We start from the raw sequence: 22,515 nt of genomic DNA on the forward strand, positions 1-22,515 counted from the left end.
TCCAGAGAAATTTCTGTAAGAAGTGCTGGGTTACAAAATTGGTTTGTGTGCCTCTGGGATCATGGCCGTTCAGGAGCGGAGGAGCGGTTCGTGGCCAGCCACTCTGGGTCTGGACTGGGTGGGGAGCAGTGCCGGTACCACCCCCACATCCTGAGATTTCCCACGCGCCCATCAGTGCAAGCTCCTACCTCCATCCAATGGCTCTAAAAGATGACAATCGCCATGCCACCGCCGCCAAAAGGAAAGGCCAAGGGACAAAAATCTTTCCCCTGCCGGGGTAGCATGGGGCCGTAGCTTAGTGTACAGTCTGACAGAGGCATTTCTGCAAGAAGCCGCTGGGTTATGAAATTGGTTTGTGTGCCTCTGGGATCATGACCATTCAGGAGCGGAGGAGCCGTTCATGGGCAACCTCTTGGGGTCTCGATGGGGAGGAGCAGCATGATTATGAGTAGATTTTAAAATCGGTATTTGACTTTTTTCCCCCTGTGGAGTTTTTTTGCGTTTTGGCTATGGTTTTGATTTTGGGATTTTAGACGACACCTGGCAAGTGTTCAGTGGTTTGGTTCTGCACTCAGGACTCACTCCTTGTTAGCTCAGGGGATCATGTGGGGTGCCAGAGAGCCAAACCCAGGTTGGCTACATATGTAAGGCAAGCTCCCTATCTACTATGCTATTGCTCTGGCCCCTTGACATTTTTTTTTTTATCAAAGGAAAGAGAAGGAATAAGGAACTTTTTAAATTTAATGCAATAATTTACATTCAACTAAGGTTGAAGCAAGAAAAAATGATTTAGTTTTCTCTTTTTATCTTACTCGCTGAACTGCAGAAACTGGGAATACCACGAAGTTGTGTAATTCTGAAAAGGCTAATAATTGTTTAAATTGCCAGTTAGCAGCTTAACCTGTCCAGTTAATTGCTACCAGAGGAAGCTGAAGTCTAAATTTTGTACAAAGAACAGTGGGTGCTTTGCCAACATACCAGGCAGGTTATTTGCCAGTAACTTATTTTTATTCAGCTTTATTCTAAAAATTCTTTAGCTGTTATAGGGGTAGGATTGTATTTTGTGGTTCTGATTTTTTTAACATTTAAAGGAAATGTTTAGGATTAAAGGTCCCACCATATATTTGACTCTGAACTAGCAGCTAGTATAAGAAAAATTTGCTCAAGCTTAAAATATCATGAGAACAAATCAGTTGGTGAGAATAAATAGCAAACTTACTATCCTAATTTTTCTACAGCATCAAGGAGTGTGAAAAAGTTTTATCTGGTTCTTGCCAGAGCGATAGCACAGCGGGTAGGGCGTTTGCCTTGCACGCGGCCGACCCGGGTTCGATCCCCGGCATCCCATATGGTCCCCCAAGCACCGCCAGGAGTAATTCCTGAGTGCAAAGCCAGGAGTAACCCCTGAGCATCGCTGGGTGTGACCCAAAAAGAAAAAAGTTTTATCTGGTTCTGAAACTTTAGGTATTTTTTATAGAAAATCTTTAATAAAACAAATGCTATGTGTGATGCCAGGAGTTAGGTCCTCGGCAACATCTTTATAATAATAAAATGTTGAATCTTGTTTTGTTTAACTTTGTTCTAACATTTCTTTATGCCAGCTGAAAAATCTTAAAATAAAATTCAACCAATAGAATTCTCTCATTCTGATTTTTTTTTCAAATGAGCTGCACAGAACTTCCAGTAATATTTTTAAATGTTATGTCAAAGTGCAGATCCTTTGCTTGGATAAGTAGGAATCTGAGAAGTAGATTATGTATGGTGTGTTCTTTCTGGAACTGTTGATAAATGTGAAGATGTCGGCCTGACTTCTTTGCATACAATAGAGGGGAAATATCTAACTCAAATGGCTTTAGCCAAATGAATGATTTCATAAAATACATACAACTAGGTATGTATGTAAGTATATGTGAATGTAATAGAGACGGTACTGGTGCCTGCTTGAGTAAATCGATGAACAACAGGATGACAGTGATACAGTGATACATACAATTAAGAAGTCTAAATCTAAGATTGCCAAACACAAGTTGTCAGCATCCTGAATTCACTTTCTGTCTTACCCTCCTTTGTTTTTGGGCTGTTCTCCAATATTTACTGTGGTTCCTAATGTGGCTGTTTTTTTGTAATCATATATTTAAGTTCAAGAAGAAAGAACAAGTCTTTTTTTTTTAAAATAAATTTATTTATTTTTAATTAATGAATCACCATGAGGGTACAGTTACGGATTTATACACATCTGTGCTTATGCTTCCCCCATACAAAGTTCGGGAACCCATCCCTTCACCAGTGCCCATATTCCACCACCAGTAAACTCAGCATCCCTCCCATCCTCCCCAATCCCATCTCCCCCCCACCCCACCCTGTCACTGTGGCAGGGCATTCCCTTCTGAAGAACAAGTCTTTTTTTTATAAAAGCCTCGACTAGTTTATTTTAATGACTGATTACAGTCATACCCAAATTCTAAATATATATACGTAGCTATACAAGCTTTAATATGCCAAAATTGTCATCTTCTCACTCTAGAATTAGATGGAAGTTTGCTTCATCATAAACATAGCAAGATATGGAGATACAAATAAAAAATAAGCTTTATTTTTGGAACTAGGGTGAATATTAAATGAATCAAAGATGACTCAAGTAAACATACTGACAAAAAAAATACTTATTCCTGCAGAAATAGGGTAATTAGAAAATTACTCACATAAATTACCAATTGGTGGAAAATATCCAAAGTATTTTACTTAATTATAGATATAAGGAAACTAGAAACTTCTCTAGCTGTTTTACTATTTATATTTATAAAGAAAACACTATAAAGAAAATAAAATTTACTTGATGCTTGTCATGGCCTTTCTGAAGTTTGTTTATATTTATTATTTGATTGGGAGGATTACAATTGAAATGACAAAATGTAATATACCTCACATCGTACTTTATTGGCAACACTTTGGTCTCTGAAGAACTCTTGAAATTACTTCTTCAATGCCTGGACATAGAATTTTTACCCCCCTCACCTTTTTTCAGTGACTGTGCTAATGGATTTAAACTGCTTTTAATCAGTTTTGTCCCAGTATAACATGTTCTTTATTTATATAAATTGAGGAGTAAGTATCTTGTTTCTTAATGACAAGTCTCCCATTTTCTCAGTGGAACCCCTCACAGGATTCTGTATTTAATTCAGGTTTGCTGTGTTATATTGGTTTTAAGGGTGTACTCTCAGATCTTTTTGAGCATTTTTAATATCATTTATCGATTCCTTTTTTTAATTGTGAAGGTTTTTTTGCTTTTTGGGTCACACCCAGCAATGTGCAGGGGTTACTCCTACCGTTAACTCAGGAATTACTCCTGGCAGTGTTTGGGAAACCATATGGGGTGCTGGAAATCGAACCCAGGTCGGCTGGGTGTGCAAGGCAAACATCCAACCTGCTGTACTATCGCTCCAACCCCTCATTTTAAAGAATTTTAAAGACTTCTTTTTTAGAGCTACTTTGATCCTTAAATAGACAGCAGTTCTGAAGCACTTTTAACTTCTACATTTGCTGATGGAACTTGAAAGTTTAATAAACTTCTAGCAAAGCTTGAAATCATAAGTTTCATGCATGGTATCACAACTGCACAGTATCGTAGCCTGAACTCTAGTTTATTGGATTATTACTTTTTCATGTTTAATTTTCATTGGACTCATTTCTTGTGTAGTCAAGACACATACTTAAGCAATAGTTTCTACCAATTCTGGAATAGCCAATCTCTTACCTCCCCTTCCTTCCTTTGTCCTTCCCTATTAACTTTCATCTTTACTTCTCATACTTTCCTTTTCTTTTTTTTAAAAAAAGTCTCTTCAGACTCCTGGCAGGTTAGGGGGCCATATGGAGTGCTGGAGATCTAACCCTGCTCAGCCCTGTATTCTCTCTCTGGCCTCTAATACCCATCTTCTTTAAAGCAGTTGAAGAATTTTGGAAGTGTGAAATAACTTGCCCAAGGTTTGCTAGAAAGAGGTTCACATAGTATCTGAAGCATAAGATGGTTGTCTTTTCAATGTCTTCTTCTCCACTGCACATTAGGAGAAATATTTATCAATGTGGGACTAACTTAGCAAATTATAAGCATCAAGGGTATTAAATATTTCAAATTAATTAAAAATGACATACCTGTATTAAGTGTAAAGAAAACATATAAACATATATAAAGGATATGGCTTCTGTAATATGGGTAATGACTTAGAAGGTACTTAATTTTTTAGAATGGTAATTTTCTTTGATGTTTGTTGTAGTGTAAGAGAGATAATACTAAAAATAAATTGTGACTTCAAATGCAATTTCTTTAAGATAGTTGTTTGGGCTTGCAACAGAAAGGGAAACTATTCATTAGAATAAAGAACTTTGTAGTATTAATACGTTTTATATGTCATTCACTGTGCCTACAAGTGAAGTATAATTATGCCTAATTCATCAATGAAGTATCCAAGACTCAAGTAGGGGCTAGAATGATAGTAGAGCGGGTAGGGCACTTGCCAGCACTTGCCCCACACCATATGTGGTCCTTTGAGCCCCATTTGGAGAGATCCTGAGCTCAGAGACATGAGTAAGCTTTGAGCACAGCTGAGTATGGCCCAGAAGGAATAATTTTTTTAAAAAGTCACTCCAGGAGCCGGAGCAATAGCACAGGAGGTAGGGCATTCGCCTTGTAATGGCTGACCCTCATTAGATCCCCAGCATCCCATATGGTAACCTGGCTAGCTACCGAGAGCTTCCTGCCCACATGGGAGAGCCTCCCAAACTCCCCACGGTAACCAATAACAATGCTAGGTCTCATTCCCCTGACCCTGAAAGAGCCTCTAATCCAGCATCAGCATTGTTGAGAATGATGAGTAAAGAAAGGCTTTTTTTGCATTTTAGAAATATTGAACTATTAAATTTAGATCAAGTGATGTGGTGTCTGAGACTTGCTATAAAATATTTGGGGCAAATGGTGCAGCTCTAAAGAGATATGAGAGTTTCTTTTGGGGCAGAAAATTATTCTGGACCTTGATCATGATGGTGGTAACTATGAATCTTTTCACTAACAAAGTAAGAGACATCTGAAAAAAATTAATTTATGTCATGGGAGAAATTAATGGAGGAAAGAAGAGATAAGACAGACCATACTTGTTAATAATTGAAATTGGCTGATGGACAAAGATGATACTCAACTATAAGTTTCTCCATAAAGATATTTAGATCAGAATGTAAAATCTTGAAAGAGCAAATAGTAGGGGGCATATTTAAGAAATTAGCTTTGAAATAAAGGTCTCCTGATATTATAAACTACCATGTAGTCTAATGGTAATTAAGACATGTCCAAGTAAAGTTCAAAAGAAGTGGAAGTACTTAGATTTAAACATTTATGTCATACATGTGAAGTTACTTTGATAAAGTTATTTGTATTTTGTTTTCTAGGATGAGAGAGGCTGCCAGAAAAATAGAAGAAAGGCACTTTTCCAACCATGCAACACATGTTGAATTTCTGCCTGTTGAGTGGCGGTCTAAACTTACTCTTGATGGAGGTACTTTTTAAAAATTGTTTGATTTAGTAACCAGACAAAATGTCTTCAAGGTAGTTCTCTTGAGCTTTTGTTTGTTTGGGCGCCACCCAGCAGTGCTCAGGGGCTACTCCCTGGCTTGGTCCTTCCTTGTGGTGGTTGAGAAACTCTACAGTGCCAGGAATTGAATGTGAGAATGTGGGCCACCTGCATGCAAAGCAATTGTTCCAGCACATTTAGCTATCTCAGATATATTCAGTATATCTCAGTTATCTTGAACTGTCCTATTTCTTTGTTATTTCTTTGTTATCAATTACTTAAAAAATAAAATTCATTCATCTTTAATGACATCCATTTATGTTATTTTGTACCAATATATAAATTTTACAGATAACACTGTCCATGCTCTCTGTGGATTAGGGTTGGGGGAAAAGTATCGAGGAGGTGTGATAGAGGGAACAGAACCTTTCTTAAGTTTTTGACAGAAAAGACATCACATATACTTCTAAGACACTCATTCATGCTTCCATATGTATTTTGACTTTTATTTACTTCCCTCAAGGCCTGTTATCAGCCAAAATATGCATCATTCCTTATATCTGTGCCCTCTGAGTATTAAAATGGAAATTTTGGGTCGATTATTTACATAACCTAGAAAAATAATAGAGTAGTACTGAACGTAACACTAGCTGCTGTGTATGTAGTTGTCTTTTGGAGAAATAGATGGCTGAGCATTTCATTTTGCATGGAGTTGTATCATTTTGTTTTCTTACAGATAGGAGATGAGCTACTATGGGATGTAGACTATGTGGGGGCTGGGCCATGTACCCATCAGTACTAAGGGGCCAGTCCAATCAGGGGTGGACATATATGGTACCAGAAATCAAAACAGGGTTGGTCAGCTGAAGCACCATTTACCAAGTGACCCCTGAGCATAGAACCAGGAGCAGCACCTGAGCACTGACTGTTGTGCCCAAACCTCTTAGCCCCAAATAAATGCATCTTTTTTTTCCAATTTTGGTTTTGGAGTCATACCTGGAGGTACTCAGACTACTCCCAGCTCTGTGCTAAAAGTCACTCCTGACAATGATTAGGAGGTGCTGAGGATCAAACCCATGCCTCTCACATACAAGGAAGCCATTTAGCTCTCTTTCCAGCCCCCCAGTTATGTAGTATTGTTTAGCTAAGTGGTAGGAACATGTTTTCCATTATACAAATCATTCTTAACAGCTATCCACGTTAAATACCTTTTTCGTATGTATATTTAAAAGTAAAGGCCATAAAAATCAAAATGCACTTAGATGACATTGAAACTCTTGACTTTTACACTTTTAAAATAGACATAGCTAGGCTGAGCCAGGAACATGACTCAGCATTGGTAAAGTGCATGCCTTGCATGTGTGAGGCCCTGATTCAATCCCTAATGCTGAAAAAAAAGAGGTGGGTGGGCACAAGCTAAAAAAATATGTTGTGCATCACCATGAGTGATCCCTGAGCAGAGCCAGGAGTAAGCCCAGAGCACAACCACGGTTGACCCAGAAAACAAATAAATGATGAGGCCTTATAGATTTTTTTTTTATTTTATTTTATCACCATGTGGAAAGTTACAGAGTTCTCAGGTTTATGTCTCAGTTATACCGTATTCAAACACCATCCCTTCACCAGTGCCCATATTCCACCACCAAAATCCTCATTATACCCCCCGCCCCCCACCCCAACTGTATAACTGATGAATTTCACTTCATTTTCTCTTCACCTTGATTACGTTCCATATTTCAACACAAAACTCACTATTGTTGTGGGAGTTATACTCCCAAACAAGATAGCCCTACTAAGGAAGCATTTGATAATTAGTTTTCCATTAAAAGATTGTATGTTTTCAGGTTTTAGAAAAGGTCGCGCGGCCGCATTAGCTCGGATGTGTCCCAGTCCCGAATCCCGGAGCCATGTTAGTTGCTGCTCAGTGTCGCCAGGGCTCCATCTGGAGAAGGTGTGCCGGCTGCACCTCCTCCATCGGCTCCCCGGTGTTGCTGGCCCCAGTTCGGGTCCGGAGCATTTTCCGGGCCACGTTGCTCACCAGAATGCCTGGCCGCTTCTCTGTTGAATGTGGCAAGATCCTTATAGATTTTATAATAGTCTGTACCCTTTAGTTCCTTTTCTTCTCATATGCCATCTTTCACTGGTTTTTTTCTTCTACTTGCAATATATCCAGGAAACACAGTTCATTTGATTCAAACTTACTTTCCTTCCCCTTTATTTAAGCAGTGGTTTGCAAAGTTGTCCATGATACATTTGCTACATTCAATATTCCAACACCACTCCCACCATCAATGTGACCTTCCCATCACCATTGTCCCCATTTTCCCAGCCATCTCCCCAAGTCTGCTCCCTTAGCAGGCACAAAATAATTTACTTTATATTGCTTGCTACAATTAAATAGTTAATGGTTTTATTTAAAAAAAAATGTGAAAAGAGCTTTGTAAATTCTTATACCTCACTACCGGGTTGTTAAGTCTTTGAGGATCTACTAAGCTGTTTATGTCTAGTTGAGCCTCTCTTGTTAATGTTCTTGTTTATTGAGTTTAGTTGGCATCTATGTTGTTTCCCCATCTAATTTGGTGTGCTACTACTGGGCTGTCAGTATTGTAGAATTTGAAGGTGTCATGTTCCAGAAACTCCAAGATATTTAACTGGTCCATGACTTTACATGGCAGCAGTTGTAAGATATTGGTGTGGCTGCTAGGGCTTCCAGAGATATGAGGGGATGGGAGGGGGCTCCCCACCTCTGCTCCAAGAAGATCCCAGAATTCTCAACCTGAAAACTGGTGTACCTCGAATTTTCTGCAGTTTGGCGTCTTTGCAGAAATGAGTTGTGAGGCAGTGGAGTTGGGCCATTAGCGTGGCAGCTGCTGTGGGGTTGTGAGAGTGGCTGCTGGCGAGTCAGGGTGTCCAACTGTTTTTCTTTATGTTTAGGTAAAGAGAAATTAAATGTTTACATAAAGAGAAGTTATTTCAGGGAATGTGATTTTCCAACACTGGTTTTTGCTAAAATAGTAGTTTTCTCCAAGTTTGTTTTTTTGTTTGTTTGTAGACACTGTTGATTCCATTACTCCTGACAAGGTGCGAGGTTTAAGGGATATGTTAAACAGCAGTGCAATGGACATCATGTATTATACCAGCCCACTTTATAGGGATGAGGTGAGTACCATAATTACCTCGCTGCTCTTGGTATTTTTTTCGTTGTGGGTTGGGCTGGAGGGATAGCACAGCTGGGAGGGTGCTTGCCTTGCATACAGCTGACCTGGGTTTGTTCTTCAGCACCCCACATGGGTCACCTGAGACAAACAAGGAGTGATTACTGAGCACAGAGCCAGGTGTAAGCCCTGAGCACCGCCTAAAGACCCCCCTGTGCCCACCCAAAAAATTTTTAGATTAATTTTTAGATTAATCTAAAAAATGATTAAGTCAAGTAGATTTTCTCAGACTTGGATATTTGCCATTATTTTGTTATCCACATATAATTAGATATTGTGAGTAATGCTTTAAATGTTTTTTAGTGTGAAATAAAGTTACTGTAGAGTTACTGATAGACTTTCCCCCTGGGGGACCACACCCAATAATATTCAGGGGGTACTCCTAGCGGTGTTCAGGGCACTGTATGGGATATTGGGGATCAAACAAGAGTTGGCTGCATTCAAGGCAAGTGCTCTACCCACAATATATCACTCCAGACCCTTGAATTTTTTATTTTAATCCCTCCCTTCCCTTTTTAGATTTTTAACTAGAGAGAGGAATTGGTATTTGAAACAAAAAGTTTGGATACCTTTTGCCAAAGTACTTCAGTATATATCTTTTAGTATTTCTGCACTTGAATGGTATTAGTCTTAAAGGCTTCAAAGGTAAAAGCTATTAGGTGATTACCTTTAAAGAAATTTATTTAACCATATTATTTTTTTCTGGGAGGCTGCTCCTTCCAGACGGGGTATAAAATGAGGCCCCCATAGCCATGCCACCGGACTCTGCGCCAGGCTGTTTTCACTCGGGGCACCCCAGAGGGGGGCGGGTGAGAGTCCTCCCCAACCCAAGGGACCCAGCCCCAGCAGCCTTCCACCACTATCCAACTGCCCCCACGCTCCAGGCCGCTTTCCGGACATAAGACACTTCCTACCCATTTCCCATAATTACCACACCATATTTGATGGAGTTCAGACAGTAGGTAACAAATCATAGAGAGTAATATATATATATTATTAGAGAGTAATATATATGTATATACATATGTATATGTATATACATATGTATATGTATATACATATGTATATGTACACACACACACACACACACACACACACACATACCTCAGAGAGCCCGGAAAGCTACCAAGAGTATCTGGCCCGCACAGGCAGAACCTGGCAAGCTATCCATGGCATATTAAATATGCCAAAAACCATAACGATAGGTCTCACTCCCCGACCCTGAAAGAGCCTCCAATAGTTGGGAAAGACGAGTAAGGAGAGGCTACTAAAATCTCAGGGCTAGAAGGAATAGAGACGTTACTGGTGCCTGCTCAGGTAAATCGATGAACAACAGGACGACAGTGATAATGATTATTTTTTCCTATACCTCCCTTTATATACATTATAAGCCAGAAAACTTAATTTTTTCCCAAAGTTTTAAATTTTTATTAGTTTAGGTAGCATGATTACAAAAGTGTTGTGCTTTTTTGTTGTTGTTGGCTTTTTGTTGGGGGGAATGTCACACAGCAGTGCTCAGGGGTTACTCCTGGCTCTGCACTCAGGAATTATTACTACTAGCAGTGCTCAGGGGAGCCATATGGGATGGCAGGAATCAAACCCAGGTTGGCCCGCATGCAAAGCAAATGCCCTTCCACTTTACTATCATTCCAGCCCCTGTTGTTGTTGTGCTTTTAATGTACAAAGGTTCCGCACCATCATCACACAGAAGTGTCCCAAGACCATCCATACCTCAATACTGTCCTTATGTTCTCACCTCCCTCTCCTTCCTCCCCTTCCCCCAGCTGTCTGGTAATCCCACTTTTGCCATTCAAGGCCAAGGGTTTGCATCATTCACTACTGTATATTCCCATGTTCTGTTTCTCTGTGTACCATACATAAGTAAGAGCATCCATTATTTGTACTTCTCCCTCTGATATCTTTCAGTTCCATCCAAATTGGAGTGAAATCCAAGATACCACCTTTTCTTATAGCTGTAGAGTACTCCTTTGGTTATCTACCACAACTTCTTGATCCATTCACCTATCATTCAACAGTTGCATTGTCCCCATATCCAAGCTATAGTAATTAGGATTGCAATGAGCATATATCTCTTTAAATTAATATTTTTGTGACTGGCATGGGGGTAGATGCCAAGAAGTGGAATCACAGGATTCCATATGGAAGCTGTTTTTACTTGAGAAACCTCAATACTATTTTCTATAGAGACTATGATTTTTGGATATTTTTAGCAAAACTAAGTCCCAGTATTTCATTATAGCTGTCATTGCAAGGAGCCATGTCATTTCAAATCATACTGCATACTTAAACTACCATCTCTCTTGTTCTCTTCTGTCATTGGCTGAAATATTTCATCAGACTCAGCACATGGTTTTACTAGTTTTAACCAGCTATAGTACATAACAGCATTGTATAGCTCTCAGATACCAACATAGAAAGCACCATTTCTTTATTCATGTCACACTAACTCAGTCAAGCTTGAATGGTACTCTACTTATTACAACAGGTAGGATTATTCAGTAAAATCCGATACAGGCTCTTAACAAAAAAATAGCAAAAGTTTACATAGAAACAATACGTAACTAATAATTTAAAGCAGCAACTGGTATATTAAGTACTGAAATGAGAAATTGAGTATAAACTTTAATCAAATAGGAGTAGCAAAGTAGGAAGAGGACTGGACTGGAGCAATAGCATAGTGGGTAGAGCGTTTGCCTTGCACGTGGCCAACCCATGTTCGATTCCCAGCATCTCCTATTGCCCCCCGAGCACCACCAGGAGTAATTCCTGAGTACAGAACAAGGAGTAACCCCTAAGCATCACCACGTGTGACCCAGAAGAAAAAAAAAAAGATAGGAAGAGGACTACCTTAAAATTCAGAGCAGGGCTCAACATGTGCTTCAGCAAGAAAAGAATGTTATCCTTCTGTCTTTCTGGAATATTTCAGTAAAATCTGTTGTGCCTTGCATGTGTGAGGACTGAACCCTTGCATGCCTTGCATGGGTTCAGTCCCTGTCACTGCAAAAGGAATACTCAAATAATAAAAATAAATTTAAAGCCCTACTTTCTAGATATATAAAATAACTTTTTGCTTGTTTCATCAGTGCAGTAGGGATTTGGGGATATCAAATGAATATTTTTTCTTTTTAATTTTTTTTAGATATCATGTGCTCTTTTGCTACATTATTCTTTTCTAGATGCATAATGTCTTATATATAATGGGTTCATAAGCTCAGAAATTCTTTTTCTAAGATTTATTATAACTTGGAAACTACAGGGCACAAAAATAATCCCCTTTATTCTTTAAAAATATGAATTCTAATCTTATGTTATATCTTACTTCAAAATTTTGAAACATTAATTTTAACAACTTGGATATATTTACTCAGTAATGATTATCTTTCTTGATGTATTTGAGTTCAGAAAAAGGTTTATAGCAGTGATTGATGGGTTTTTGTTTTTTGTTTTTAATTTCAAACAGCTAGTTAAAGGCCTTCAGCAAGAGCTGAATCGATTATATTCCCTTTTCTGTTCTCGGAATCCAGACTTTGAAGAAAAAGGGGGTAAAGTGTCAATAGTGTCACATTCCTTGGGATGTGTAATTACTTATGACATAATGACTGGCTGGAATCCAGTTCGACTCTATGAACAGTTGCTGCAGAAGGAAGAAGAGTTGCCTGATGAAAGATGGATGAGCTATGAAGAACGTCATCTTCTTGATGAACTCTATATAACTAAAAGACGGTAAAATTCCCAATTTCTTACGAGAATTTAAAATATCTTCATGGAAAAAATCCTTTCTTTCCTTTGGAGGTTACGGCATTTACTTTGCATGCAGCTGAACTAATTTGGTTCTCAGCACCCCATATTATCCCCTGAGCACAGAGCACAAAATATTGTCCCTGAACATTGCCAGTTGTGACCCAAAAAACAAAACTTTTTTTTTCTTTTCATTTTCCTGTGGTGCTAGGAATTGAACATAGAATCCCACATCTGAGGTATTCACTATACACTACCAAGCCATATCCCTTAAGTTTTGTGGTTTTTTGTTGTTGTTGTTTTGTTTTGTTTTTTTTATTGAATCACCATGTAGAAAATTACAATGCTTTCAGGCTTAAGTCTCAGTTATACAATGCTGAAACAACCATCCCTTCACCAGTGCACATATTCCACCACCAAAAAAAACCCAGTATACCTCCCATCCGTTCCCCCCCACCTGTGTAACTGATAAATTTCACTTTACTTTCTCTTTATTTTGGTTATATTCAATATTTCAACAAAAAACTCACTATGATTATTAGGAATTCCCCACTAGAGACAGACCTGCTGTGAAGAGATACGAAGTCACGCGACCACAATAGCAGCCTTGCGGTTTTGGATTTCTGTATTTTAGCAACTAAGTCCAGGGAAATTTCTTCCAGAAATTGGATCACTGCAAACTTGTATCTCTGATTCGTGGTCCTCATAGTATGGCGGTCGCCATGCCCTTCCCCTCCAGCAAGGAAAAGGCGAGAGAGAAAAACCTTTCCCCTCCAGTGCAGGCATGGAGCCTCGACTTAGTTCTCAGTCTGGAGACATTCTGCAAGGAGCTGCCGGTACCAAAAGGAGTATAACTGCCAGCAGCCGCTGCATTTTGAGATTGGTTTCTGTGCTTCTGTGATAGTGGACACTCAGGGGTGGCGAGGCCATTCCTGAGCATATATTTTGTATATCAGAAAAAGTCTGGTGACGCCCCATTCCAGTGCCCCCCCCATGCGGTTTGGAGGTGTCCCAGTCCCGCATACTGGAGCCATGTTAGTAGAAGCTCAGTGTTGCTGGGGCTCCATCCGGAGAAGGCGTGCCAGCTGTACCTTCTTCGTCCTGGGTGGAACTCAGGTGACCAAATGGGGTGTGAGGGATCAACCCCAGGTCATGTGCATGCCAAAGCAAGTGCCCTGCCCACTGTTCCCTTGTGCTCTCCCTCTTCCTCTCACTCTCTCCCACCCCTCTCTCCCCCCTCCCTCCTTCCTTCCCTCCCTCTCTCTCTTCTTTCTTCCCACCCCACCCCACCCCACTCTCCCCACTTTGTAATTCATTGGAAGTGAAATCTCAGACTTAATCTAAGCTGAATCACCATGTAGAGTTCTTGCTGAAAACTAATCTTCTAAGCTTTAGAGTTGGTCCTTTACCTCTCTTATTTTTTAAATAATTTTAAAGTCTTTTTTATGGAAATTAAATTTTTCACAGATTTTCTATCTGTGTGATCACTCTGACCTTCCTGAATACTGTATTTTAATTCTTTATTACATTCCTATCTAAATTTATTATAGTTTCTAATACCTTTTCATCCTTTTTATGGTTAGCTAATTGGTTCTAATAGAACAGTAAAGCATCATTTTGGTCTTTGTTTTTTGGGCCACACTCAGCTATGCACTAAAGCTCTGGGCTTACTCCTGACTGCACTCAGGGATCATTCCTGGCAAGCTCAGGGCACCCTGGGTTGGCCATGTATCTCTGGCCCTGGCACTTGAGTATTTTACTACATTTCACTCTTCACATTGTAAAGATAATAAATGTTTATTGCTCAGAATATTTACAGCATTGAAAAGTGAGGAAAATATTTTGGAATTCTACCGAAAGAATTGCCAGCTTGCCAGCCTGGCAAGCTATCGAGAGTTTCCTACCCACGTGGGAGAGCCTCGCAAACTCCCCATGGTGTATTCAAATGCCAAAACCAGTAACAATCCTGGCTCTCATTCTCCTGACCCTGAAAGTGCCTCCAATGCAACATCGTTGGGAAGGAGGAGTAAAGAGAGGCTCCTAAAATCTCAGGGCTAGGATGAATGGAGATGTTACTGAGACCACTCGAGAAATTCGACGGTCAGTGGGATGATGATGATGAATATAAAAAAAGAACAAATGCAATTGACTAAAATCTTTACGAAGCTTTGGATTTGTTTTAGTTATACAAAAGTTGTCTTAAGGATTTAATATAATGTCATACACTATACATTTTATGTGTCAAAAAGAAATGCCATGTCTTACAAGCTGCAGGGCAATGAATACATATAAAATCCAGTTTTTAAAGTATTTAATCACTCTTATTTAGTTCAATTTAAATGTAAGTACAAAATCCTGTCACATCAAAATACAGAAATAACTCAAATTTTCATCAGAAACTGGTTGGTTAAACTATGGTTCATCACAGTATGGGCAATTACGTCTTAATGGTTGGTGAGGGAAAAGTGAAATAAAAAAGATAGCTGGTATTCATTACTAGGTACATAAATACAGACACAGAAGTATATGTAATATTGACATTGGCATAATGTCAATATTATTTCTACTTGGTATTCCTCACATTTTACTAAAGGATCCCCAGTTAGCAGTTGGTACTCTAATTTCACTAATCATTTAATAAACTTTGATAGACATTCTATACTACCACAGGTATATTTATGAAATGATAAGTGGCTAGTCTGAGGGACTGGATAAAAGGGTCATCATTTTCTTTATACCTTAGTAAACTAGTAATTATAAGTATGAATTTGAACATAATTTCATACTGCTTCCTAGGCTAAGGGAAATAGAAGAACGACTACATGGATTGAAGGCATCATCATCTATAATGCAAACCCCTGCCTTAAAATTTAAGGTAAGAAAAGTAGGTTTTCTGTTAACTACTGATATTTATCTCTGTACATTTTTTTCAAGTATCATTTGAAGCATGCTAATAAAAATTCAAATTAAACCTAAATAAGATTGATAAATAATCAAATAACTACTTAATTGCAAAAAAAAAAGAATAAATAAGATGGTTCTCCCAATCCTCGAGATATTTAAACAGTGTTATGGTGCTGTATCAGCAACATGTAAAATATGATTTATTAGGAGAGAGAGATTTTAGTCTTGCCTGGAAAGGCTTACAAAGAAATGGCATTTGTACTTGATCTCTGCAAGCAAAAATATTGCCAGGTGAAAGAAAGAGGAGTAATGTTTCTGTTTAAAAAGAAACAATATACACAAAGGGTATGGATTGCTATAAATTCATAGTACTTGCACAAAATACCAAGTATTCTCAAATAGTGGGGAAAGAAAAATCTGGGAAATATTTAGTATTTGGAATTAACAAACCCAGTGACTGTGACCATCTAGTTGCAGGTGGTAAGAAAAATAAATGTACACGTATCAAGAATAGAAAGCTGGTAGTTCTAACTATGAGAAATATATAGCAAAAGCAAAAGGTATGGGATGCCCCTTATTAGTTTGAAGCAGGTATTTCATATGACCAGTGGGAAGACTTTTCTCAAAGACATAAAACAAACTACTAGGATTTTCAGGATCAGAATGGAACTGCCAAGAACAGGAGTTTGCAAGAATAAAAAGTGTCATAGGGGCTGGAGCGATAGCACATCTGGTAGGGCATTTGCTTTGCACACGGCGGACCCGGGTTCAATTGCCAGCATCCCATATGGTTCCCTGAGCACCACCAGGGGTAATTCCTGAGTGCAGAGCCAGGAGTGACCCCTGTGCATCGCCAGGTGTGACCCAAAAAGCAAAAAAAAAAAAAAAAAAGTTGCCTAGATGTCAAAAATAGCCTGATAATAGGGGAAAATATCACCTACAGCTAAGTAATAGATAACTTATTTGTGTTTAAGAATTTTTTATATAACTTATATTTATTATCTGTACATGTTTCACTAAAACTTACACATTTAAAAACTACATGGTAAAGGATAATGGCATCCCCATTAATTTTAAGTCCATCTCTACTACCACTATTATATTTAATCTTCATTTCATGAATATAATTGATCAGTAGGGAAAAGTCTTCTTTCATGTCATGGTTTTAACTGGAGAGAAAACTTTATGTTCCTTCCTCATTTTACAAAAAATGGCCTTCCTCCTTGAAGAAATTGGTGTTTTCATGTGGCCCTGTTAGTTTTTTTTGGGGGGAGGGTCACACCTGTCGATTAACAGGGGTTACTCCTGGCTTTTCACTCACGAATTACTCCTGACAGTGCTCAGGGGACCATGTGGAATGCTGGGAATCAAACCCGGGTCAGCCACATGCAAGGCAAATGCCCTACCTGCTGTACTATTGCTCTAGCCCCTGTCTTGTTAATTTAAAATATTTTTAATTTTTTTAAGATTTTCTTCAGCCTTCAAATATATAGCTAGTCCTTTAAAAACAAACAGTGAAAACTTTCTCAAACCTTCTTTAATATAAAGGTACTCATATACTTTTATATTGAGAAATAAAAATTTTACTCCAGTGGTGTTGTGAGAAAGGATTTAAGGCATTTAAAATTAGGACCAGAGCAATAGTACAGCAAGTAGGGCGCTTTCCTTGTACATGACTGGTCCAGGTTTGATCCCTGGCATCCCGTATGGTCTCCCAACCACCACCAGGAGGAATTCCTGAGTGCAGAGCCAGCAGTCACTCCTGAGCACTGCCGGTTGTGACCCCAAAACAAAGAAATATTGGTGTTTGGCAGACTGTTACCAGCTTTTAAAAAGTAAATGAAAGATGATGAGATGAAGTATTAAAATTGGAGTCTTTTAGAGTGACTGTTAGATGTTGGGGATGAGAGGGGTAGAAGATGAGTTTGGGCTGTCTCACTCATCAACACAGATTTAGGAGGAAAGGTACTATGTTTTATATCTAGTCAAGTGATGATGACCATGGCTTTTTTGAGTCATGTCCTCCTTTACTTTCATGACACTGCATTATCTTATTTCACTTTCCTTTCAGGCTCCCTTTTCCTTCACCTGCTTTTTCAATTCTCCTTTACTACGTATTTAAAAAAGAAAAGGTTCAGCGATGTGGCTCAAGTGGTAGACTATATACCTTTCATATATGAGACCCTGGATTTGATCCCCAGCATTGCAGTCACCCTGTCCTGTTCACCTCTTGGGCTGACCTCAGCCCCAAATATGACTAGTGTGACCCCCACAATAAATGTACAAGTACTGATGTCCAGATGTGCTAAAAAGTTAAGATTCTCTACATTTTCATTTGAAGCTGAATTTCCCCGGTTTTTCAACCCTATCCAACTTCTTACCTGCTTCTGCTCATTTGACTCTAGAATGCCCTTCTGGAAACAGTCCTGAACATCCTTCCTTCCCGCCTCATGCCCCCACTTAACTCTCATCTTTCATCTCTCATGACCATGAAGCTTTTCCATTTTTGTAAGCCCATGGATTTATAATTATTCATTTCTCCTCCCTCTTACAGTACTCTATTATTTTCTTAGATCTTATTTCATTCTGCCTTCTCACAGACTCTTTGAGTTACTGGTCCCTATAATCCTTAACAGCACCCGATACAGTACTTCACACAGAATAGTAGGTTAAAAAATCTTTGATTAGAGTATAGAAATGCTTACACAATGAAGTGATCTTCGTTGCTCTATTCCCATATCCTTTTCCATTTTCTGTTAGATGTAATGATAACCAAATTTCCCCTGAAAAGACTTTAGATTAATGATCAGTATATAGTTAACAAATGATGCAGATACCATCTAGATAAAGTTCATAAAAAGGAAACTGTATATGGAAATAATTGTCTTATTTTTTATTTTGTTATATTACTATGCTGTATCCAACTTCTTTAAAAAACATTATTGAAGATATAGTTGGGACTAATAGTCATATGAGAAAGTGTTCACTGTCACTTATTGTCAGGCAAATACAAATAAAAATGATAAGATATCTCACAGATGTGAGGATGACTTGTCAAAAACACAAGAATCAATGACAAAGACAAGGGGATATAATGAAAGGAACATTTATTCATTCACTATTGCCGGAAATGTCTTCTCATTCAGTGTCTATAGAAAACAGTATGGTGAGTTTTCAAACAAAAGCAAGAATAGAGCTTTCATATGACCCAATAATTCCACTTGTTGGCAGCTGCCCCAAGAACATAAAAAACATTAACTCAAGAACACATATGCACATCTGTGTTTCCATGGCAGCACTTTATATAAGAAGCAGAATGTGAAAACAACCCAATGCCCAGTGAAAGATGAGTGAATGAAGTTGCTATCTTATTCACAGTGAAGTATTACACAGCTGTAAGAAAAGATGAATTCTTGCAATTTTCTGCAGCTTGGATAGAACTGAATAGCATTATGTTAAGTGAAGTAAATAAGAGTAAAAACGACAAATACCAGATGATCATGTATGTTATATAGAGAAACAAAAAAACATGGGAGTGGAAAATATTGAATAATGACAAGGTGTAGTCTTTGAACCCAAAACAAATTTCCAAGCAGTGAAGGGGCAGGGAAGGAGAAAGAGGTGGGCTAAATGTGATACAAGGATTGTGGTGGAGGAGGGTCTTAGACCCTTTGATGATGGTGAAGATAAGGTGACCTTGTACAAGAAAACCATGAAATGTATCACTGTTGGATAATCCTATTACCTAAAATACAAGTAAAACAAAAAAGAAAAACATTTTATCATTTTTGATTTAGGATGAATTGGTCGTTTTAGGTTGAGAATTTCTTCTGCATGGGATCCCCTCTAGCAGTGTTTTTGGCATTGCGAGGCATCCGACCAGGACACTCTGGAAGTCAAGATCATATTTTGCCCAGAGAGATTTGTAACCGGTTACTAAATATTTTTCATCCTACAGATCCAGTGGTGAGTTACAAATATGGACATTTTTCCTTAATGTAAAGTTGTTCCTAAGAGTTTATGAGAAGTCTTGTAGGATAATTCAGATAATCGGTTTTGGGTTGTTGTTTGTTTGCTTGGGGCCACACCTGGAGGTGTTTGAGATCACTCCTCATAGGCTCAGGGGACCTTGTGGGGTGCCCAGGATTGAACCCATGTTGTTTGCATGCAACACAAGTACTGTCCCTCCAGTCCTGATTCAGATCATCTAAATTCATTAGAAAGAGCTCATATTTATGATTATATTTACATAGGATTATAATTTTTAGTAATATTTTTGTTTTAGTTCATTGAGGGTTTAGGAAATAAACCTGAAAGATGATATGTTTTGTTGTGCTTATAGTCTAAGAGCTTAGTGCAAAAATATTATGCCTTGACAGTTAATACAAGGGACAGCAAGAGTATTTGGAGTTTTAAAATCAGTAACTTAGTCACCGTAATTTTTAACTCTCACTTTATGTACATTTTTTCTCTAAAGCAAACTGTGTTGACGTAAGTTTGGTAGATCCTCTTAGATGAAACTATTTAAATATTTTATATGGAACATGAAAAAGTGAAGGCCATAGCCTAGTAGCTTTTTTTTGACTTGAATTTTCTATGATGCTTGTATCATAAATAATTTCACTTATATAAGCATCAAAGAAAATAGTTTAATCCAAGTACAATTTTAGGTGGGGGAAAAATGCTTTCCTAATTCTTTTGGAGACAAGGCTACATATAACCAAACTTAAATCATTTTAAATAGTAGCATTTATTCTCTGAAAAGCAGCTTTATTTAATTGTGGGAAATCTTTTTCAAAATGCCATGGCTAATGCCAAGTCAATAAATCATTGACTGAACACTGGAATCTTAGAAAATCTGTTAAAGAATGAACACTTATGTTTAAGAAATCTCACTGAGCTGGAATTTCGTTGAATTGGGTTATAAGTTTATATATAGGCAGTCTTGACCAATTCAGGATTATCTGAGGCAAATACTAATATTTCATTACCTTTAGGGTTGCCAGGAACCTAGCTAAAAGATAGCTAAAAGATCTGTGAAACCCAAATACATTTTAAATATCTCATTAATTTGCAATGTAACTCATTCTCTGATCACTTGAAACCGAGTGTACATCTGCACTCTAAGCTCTCCGTGTGTGTCCTATACTTTGTGCAGTTTGACACTTTGTTATAAAGGTTTAGGAGAGTTCCAAACTTATAAATGATTTCTATTATTCATTTTATATTTTCCTGTGATTTTTTTTTTAAATAGAGGCCACACTGCAGTGGGGCTGTAGCAAGGTGAAGGGCTGCTCCTGTTGAGGCAGTTTTGTGGGAACAGGCCTGATGATCTGATCTGTGCTGCTTGGACCCCGGTAGTGCTCCCGGGAGCACAAGTTGGATGGGTTAGATTCATGGCTGTATGTATGCCTGTCACTTGAGTACTTCTTTTTTGGGGGGGTTGGGGTCACACCCAGCGATGCTCAGGGGTTCCTCCTGGCTCTGCACTCAGGAATTACCCCAGCGGTGCTTGGGAGACCATATGGGATGCTGGGGGTTGAACTCAGGTTGGCCACGTGCAAGGCAAATGCCCTACCCGTTGTACTATCGCTCTGGCCCCATTTTTTTCCCCACAGTTTGTGTGAGACATTGCCTAGGAAGTGTTATCTTTTCCCAGCATGCTTGTGAGATAAGAAATCTTAATCTCCTTTCTACAACTCAGAAACATGTGACTTTGAGACCTTGTAACTTGATCAGTAAAACCACACAGTTAATATGTGACAGAGGCCAGAATGTGAACTTGGGAAGACTGCCACCAGGTCCATTCCTGTTTCACATGATAAGTGGTCATGTTGGAATCTATGATGTCATTTACTCTATTACTATATAAAATAGAGTTTGGCAAAGACGCCTGTGATACTAAAATTAATCTTATTTGCAGTGTTCCAGCAAATATTTTTTGCTATTTACTGTTTTCAAGTTGGATTGTGAAGTTGGCATAATGTTGTTATTAGAACAACAGAACAGAAAAAAATTCAGTCTTATTTTTCCAGAAAACCAATTAGTAACTGTAAACCTATATTTAAAGCCATAATTTTTATCCCTTTTAAGAATATGTAATTAAACAAACTACATAATATTAATAATAAGCAAATAGGGAATGCATGTTTAAAAAAAAACAACAGGTATTGCGGTTTTGGTTTTTGGGCCTGACCTTGTGGTGCTCAGACCAACTCCTACTTCTGTGCTCAGGGATCTTTCCTAGAAGGACTCCAGGGGCCATTTGGTTGTCTGGGGTTGAACCTGGGTCGGTTGCGTGCTAGACAAGCAACCTGCTGTATTATGCTCCAGCCCCGGGATTTTTTTTTTTTAAATCACCTCTTTTATATTTATTGAGCATGCAGAAGAATACAAATAAATGAAGTTTATTAAATTCCAAGCACTCTGTCATAATGTTATATTTCTTTGAACTTTTTTTAATCAAGGCTTATAGATTAGAACCGTTAATTCTGAAACACTACAGCAACATCTCGCCTGTCCAAATCCACTGGTATAATACTTCAAATCCTCTACCTTATGAAAGTATGAAGCCAAGCTTTCTCCATCCAGCTAAAGAAACTACCTCAATTTCAGAGAACGAAGGCATTTCAACAGTACCAAGCCCCGTAACCTCACCAGTCTTATCCCGCCGACACTATGGGGAATCTATAACAAATATAGGCAAAGCAAGCATACTAGGTAATTTGTCTCTTATGTGCTACTTATCAATAAATATAAACACTTTTTGGAGGGTGGGGAGTGTCCATTCCTGGCAGTTGTTCAGGCTGTTTCTGGCTCTGTGTTCAGAGATCACTCTTGGCATTACTCAGGAGACCAGGAAGAAGACCAGTGGTACCAGGACAGAACTGGGGTCAGCCAAATGCAGGCAAAGCTTCTTAACCCCTTTATTATCTCTCTAGCCCCAATACAAGCCCCAACACAAGCACTGTTAATAAAAGCATTATATTTGTTTTACTTGGAAATAATCTATTATTAAATATCAAATTACTCTCCAGGTTGGAATTAACTATCCTGTTCACGTTTAGAAGCCATCAGAT

The 22,515-nt window shown here is 38.5% G+C and overlaps 1 protein-coding gene across 7 annotated transcripts in view; it reads left to right on the forward strand.

Moving 5' to 3' along the window:
• Positions 1-22,515, forward strand: part of DDHD1 (DDHD domain containing 1) — a 75,481-nt gene that overhangs the window by 37,902 nt on the left and 15,064 nt on the right. For all 7 annotated transcript variants that reach the window (XM_055131058.1, XM_055131060.1, XM_055131062.1 and 4 more), the window contains 6 exons: positions 5,437-5,543; positions 8,611-8,717; positions 12,255-12,517; positions 15,329-15,407; positions 19,253-19,402; positions 21,904-22,156. In XM_055131058.1, coding sequence (XP_054987033.1) covers positions 5,437-5,543; positions 8,611-8,717; positions 12,255-12,517; positions 15,329-15,407; positions 19,253-19,402; positions 21,904-22,156 — 959 coding nt within the window. The remainder of the gene's footprint in view (positions 1-5,436; positions 5,544-8,610; positions 8,718-12,254; positions 12,518-15,328; positions 15,408-19,252; positions 19,403-21,903; positions 22,157-22,515) is intronic.

The sequence above is a fragment of the Sorex araneus genome, chromosome 3, assembly GCF_027595985.1.
Source record: "Sorex araneus isolate mSorAra2 chromosome 3, mSorAra2.pri, whole genome shotgun sequence".
Classification (NCBI taxonomy): domain Eukaryota; kingdom Metazoa; phylum Chordata; class Mammalia; order Eulipotyphla; family Soricidae; genus Sorex; species Sorex araneus.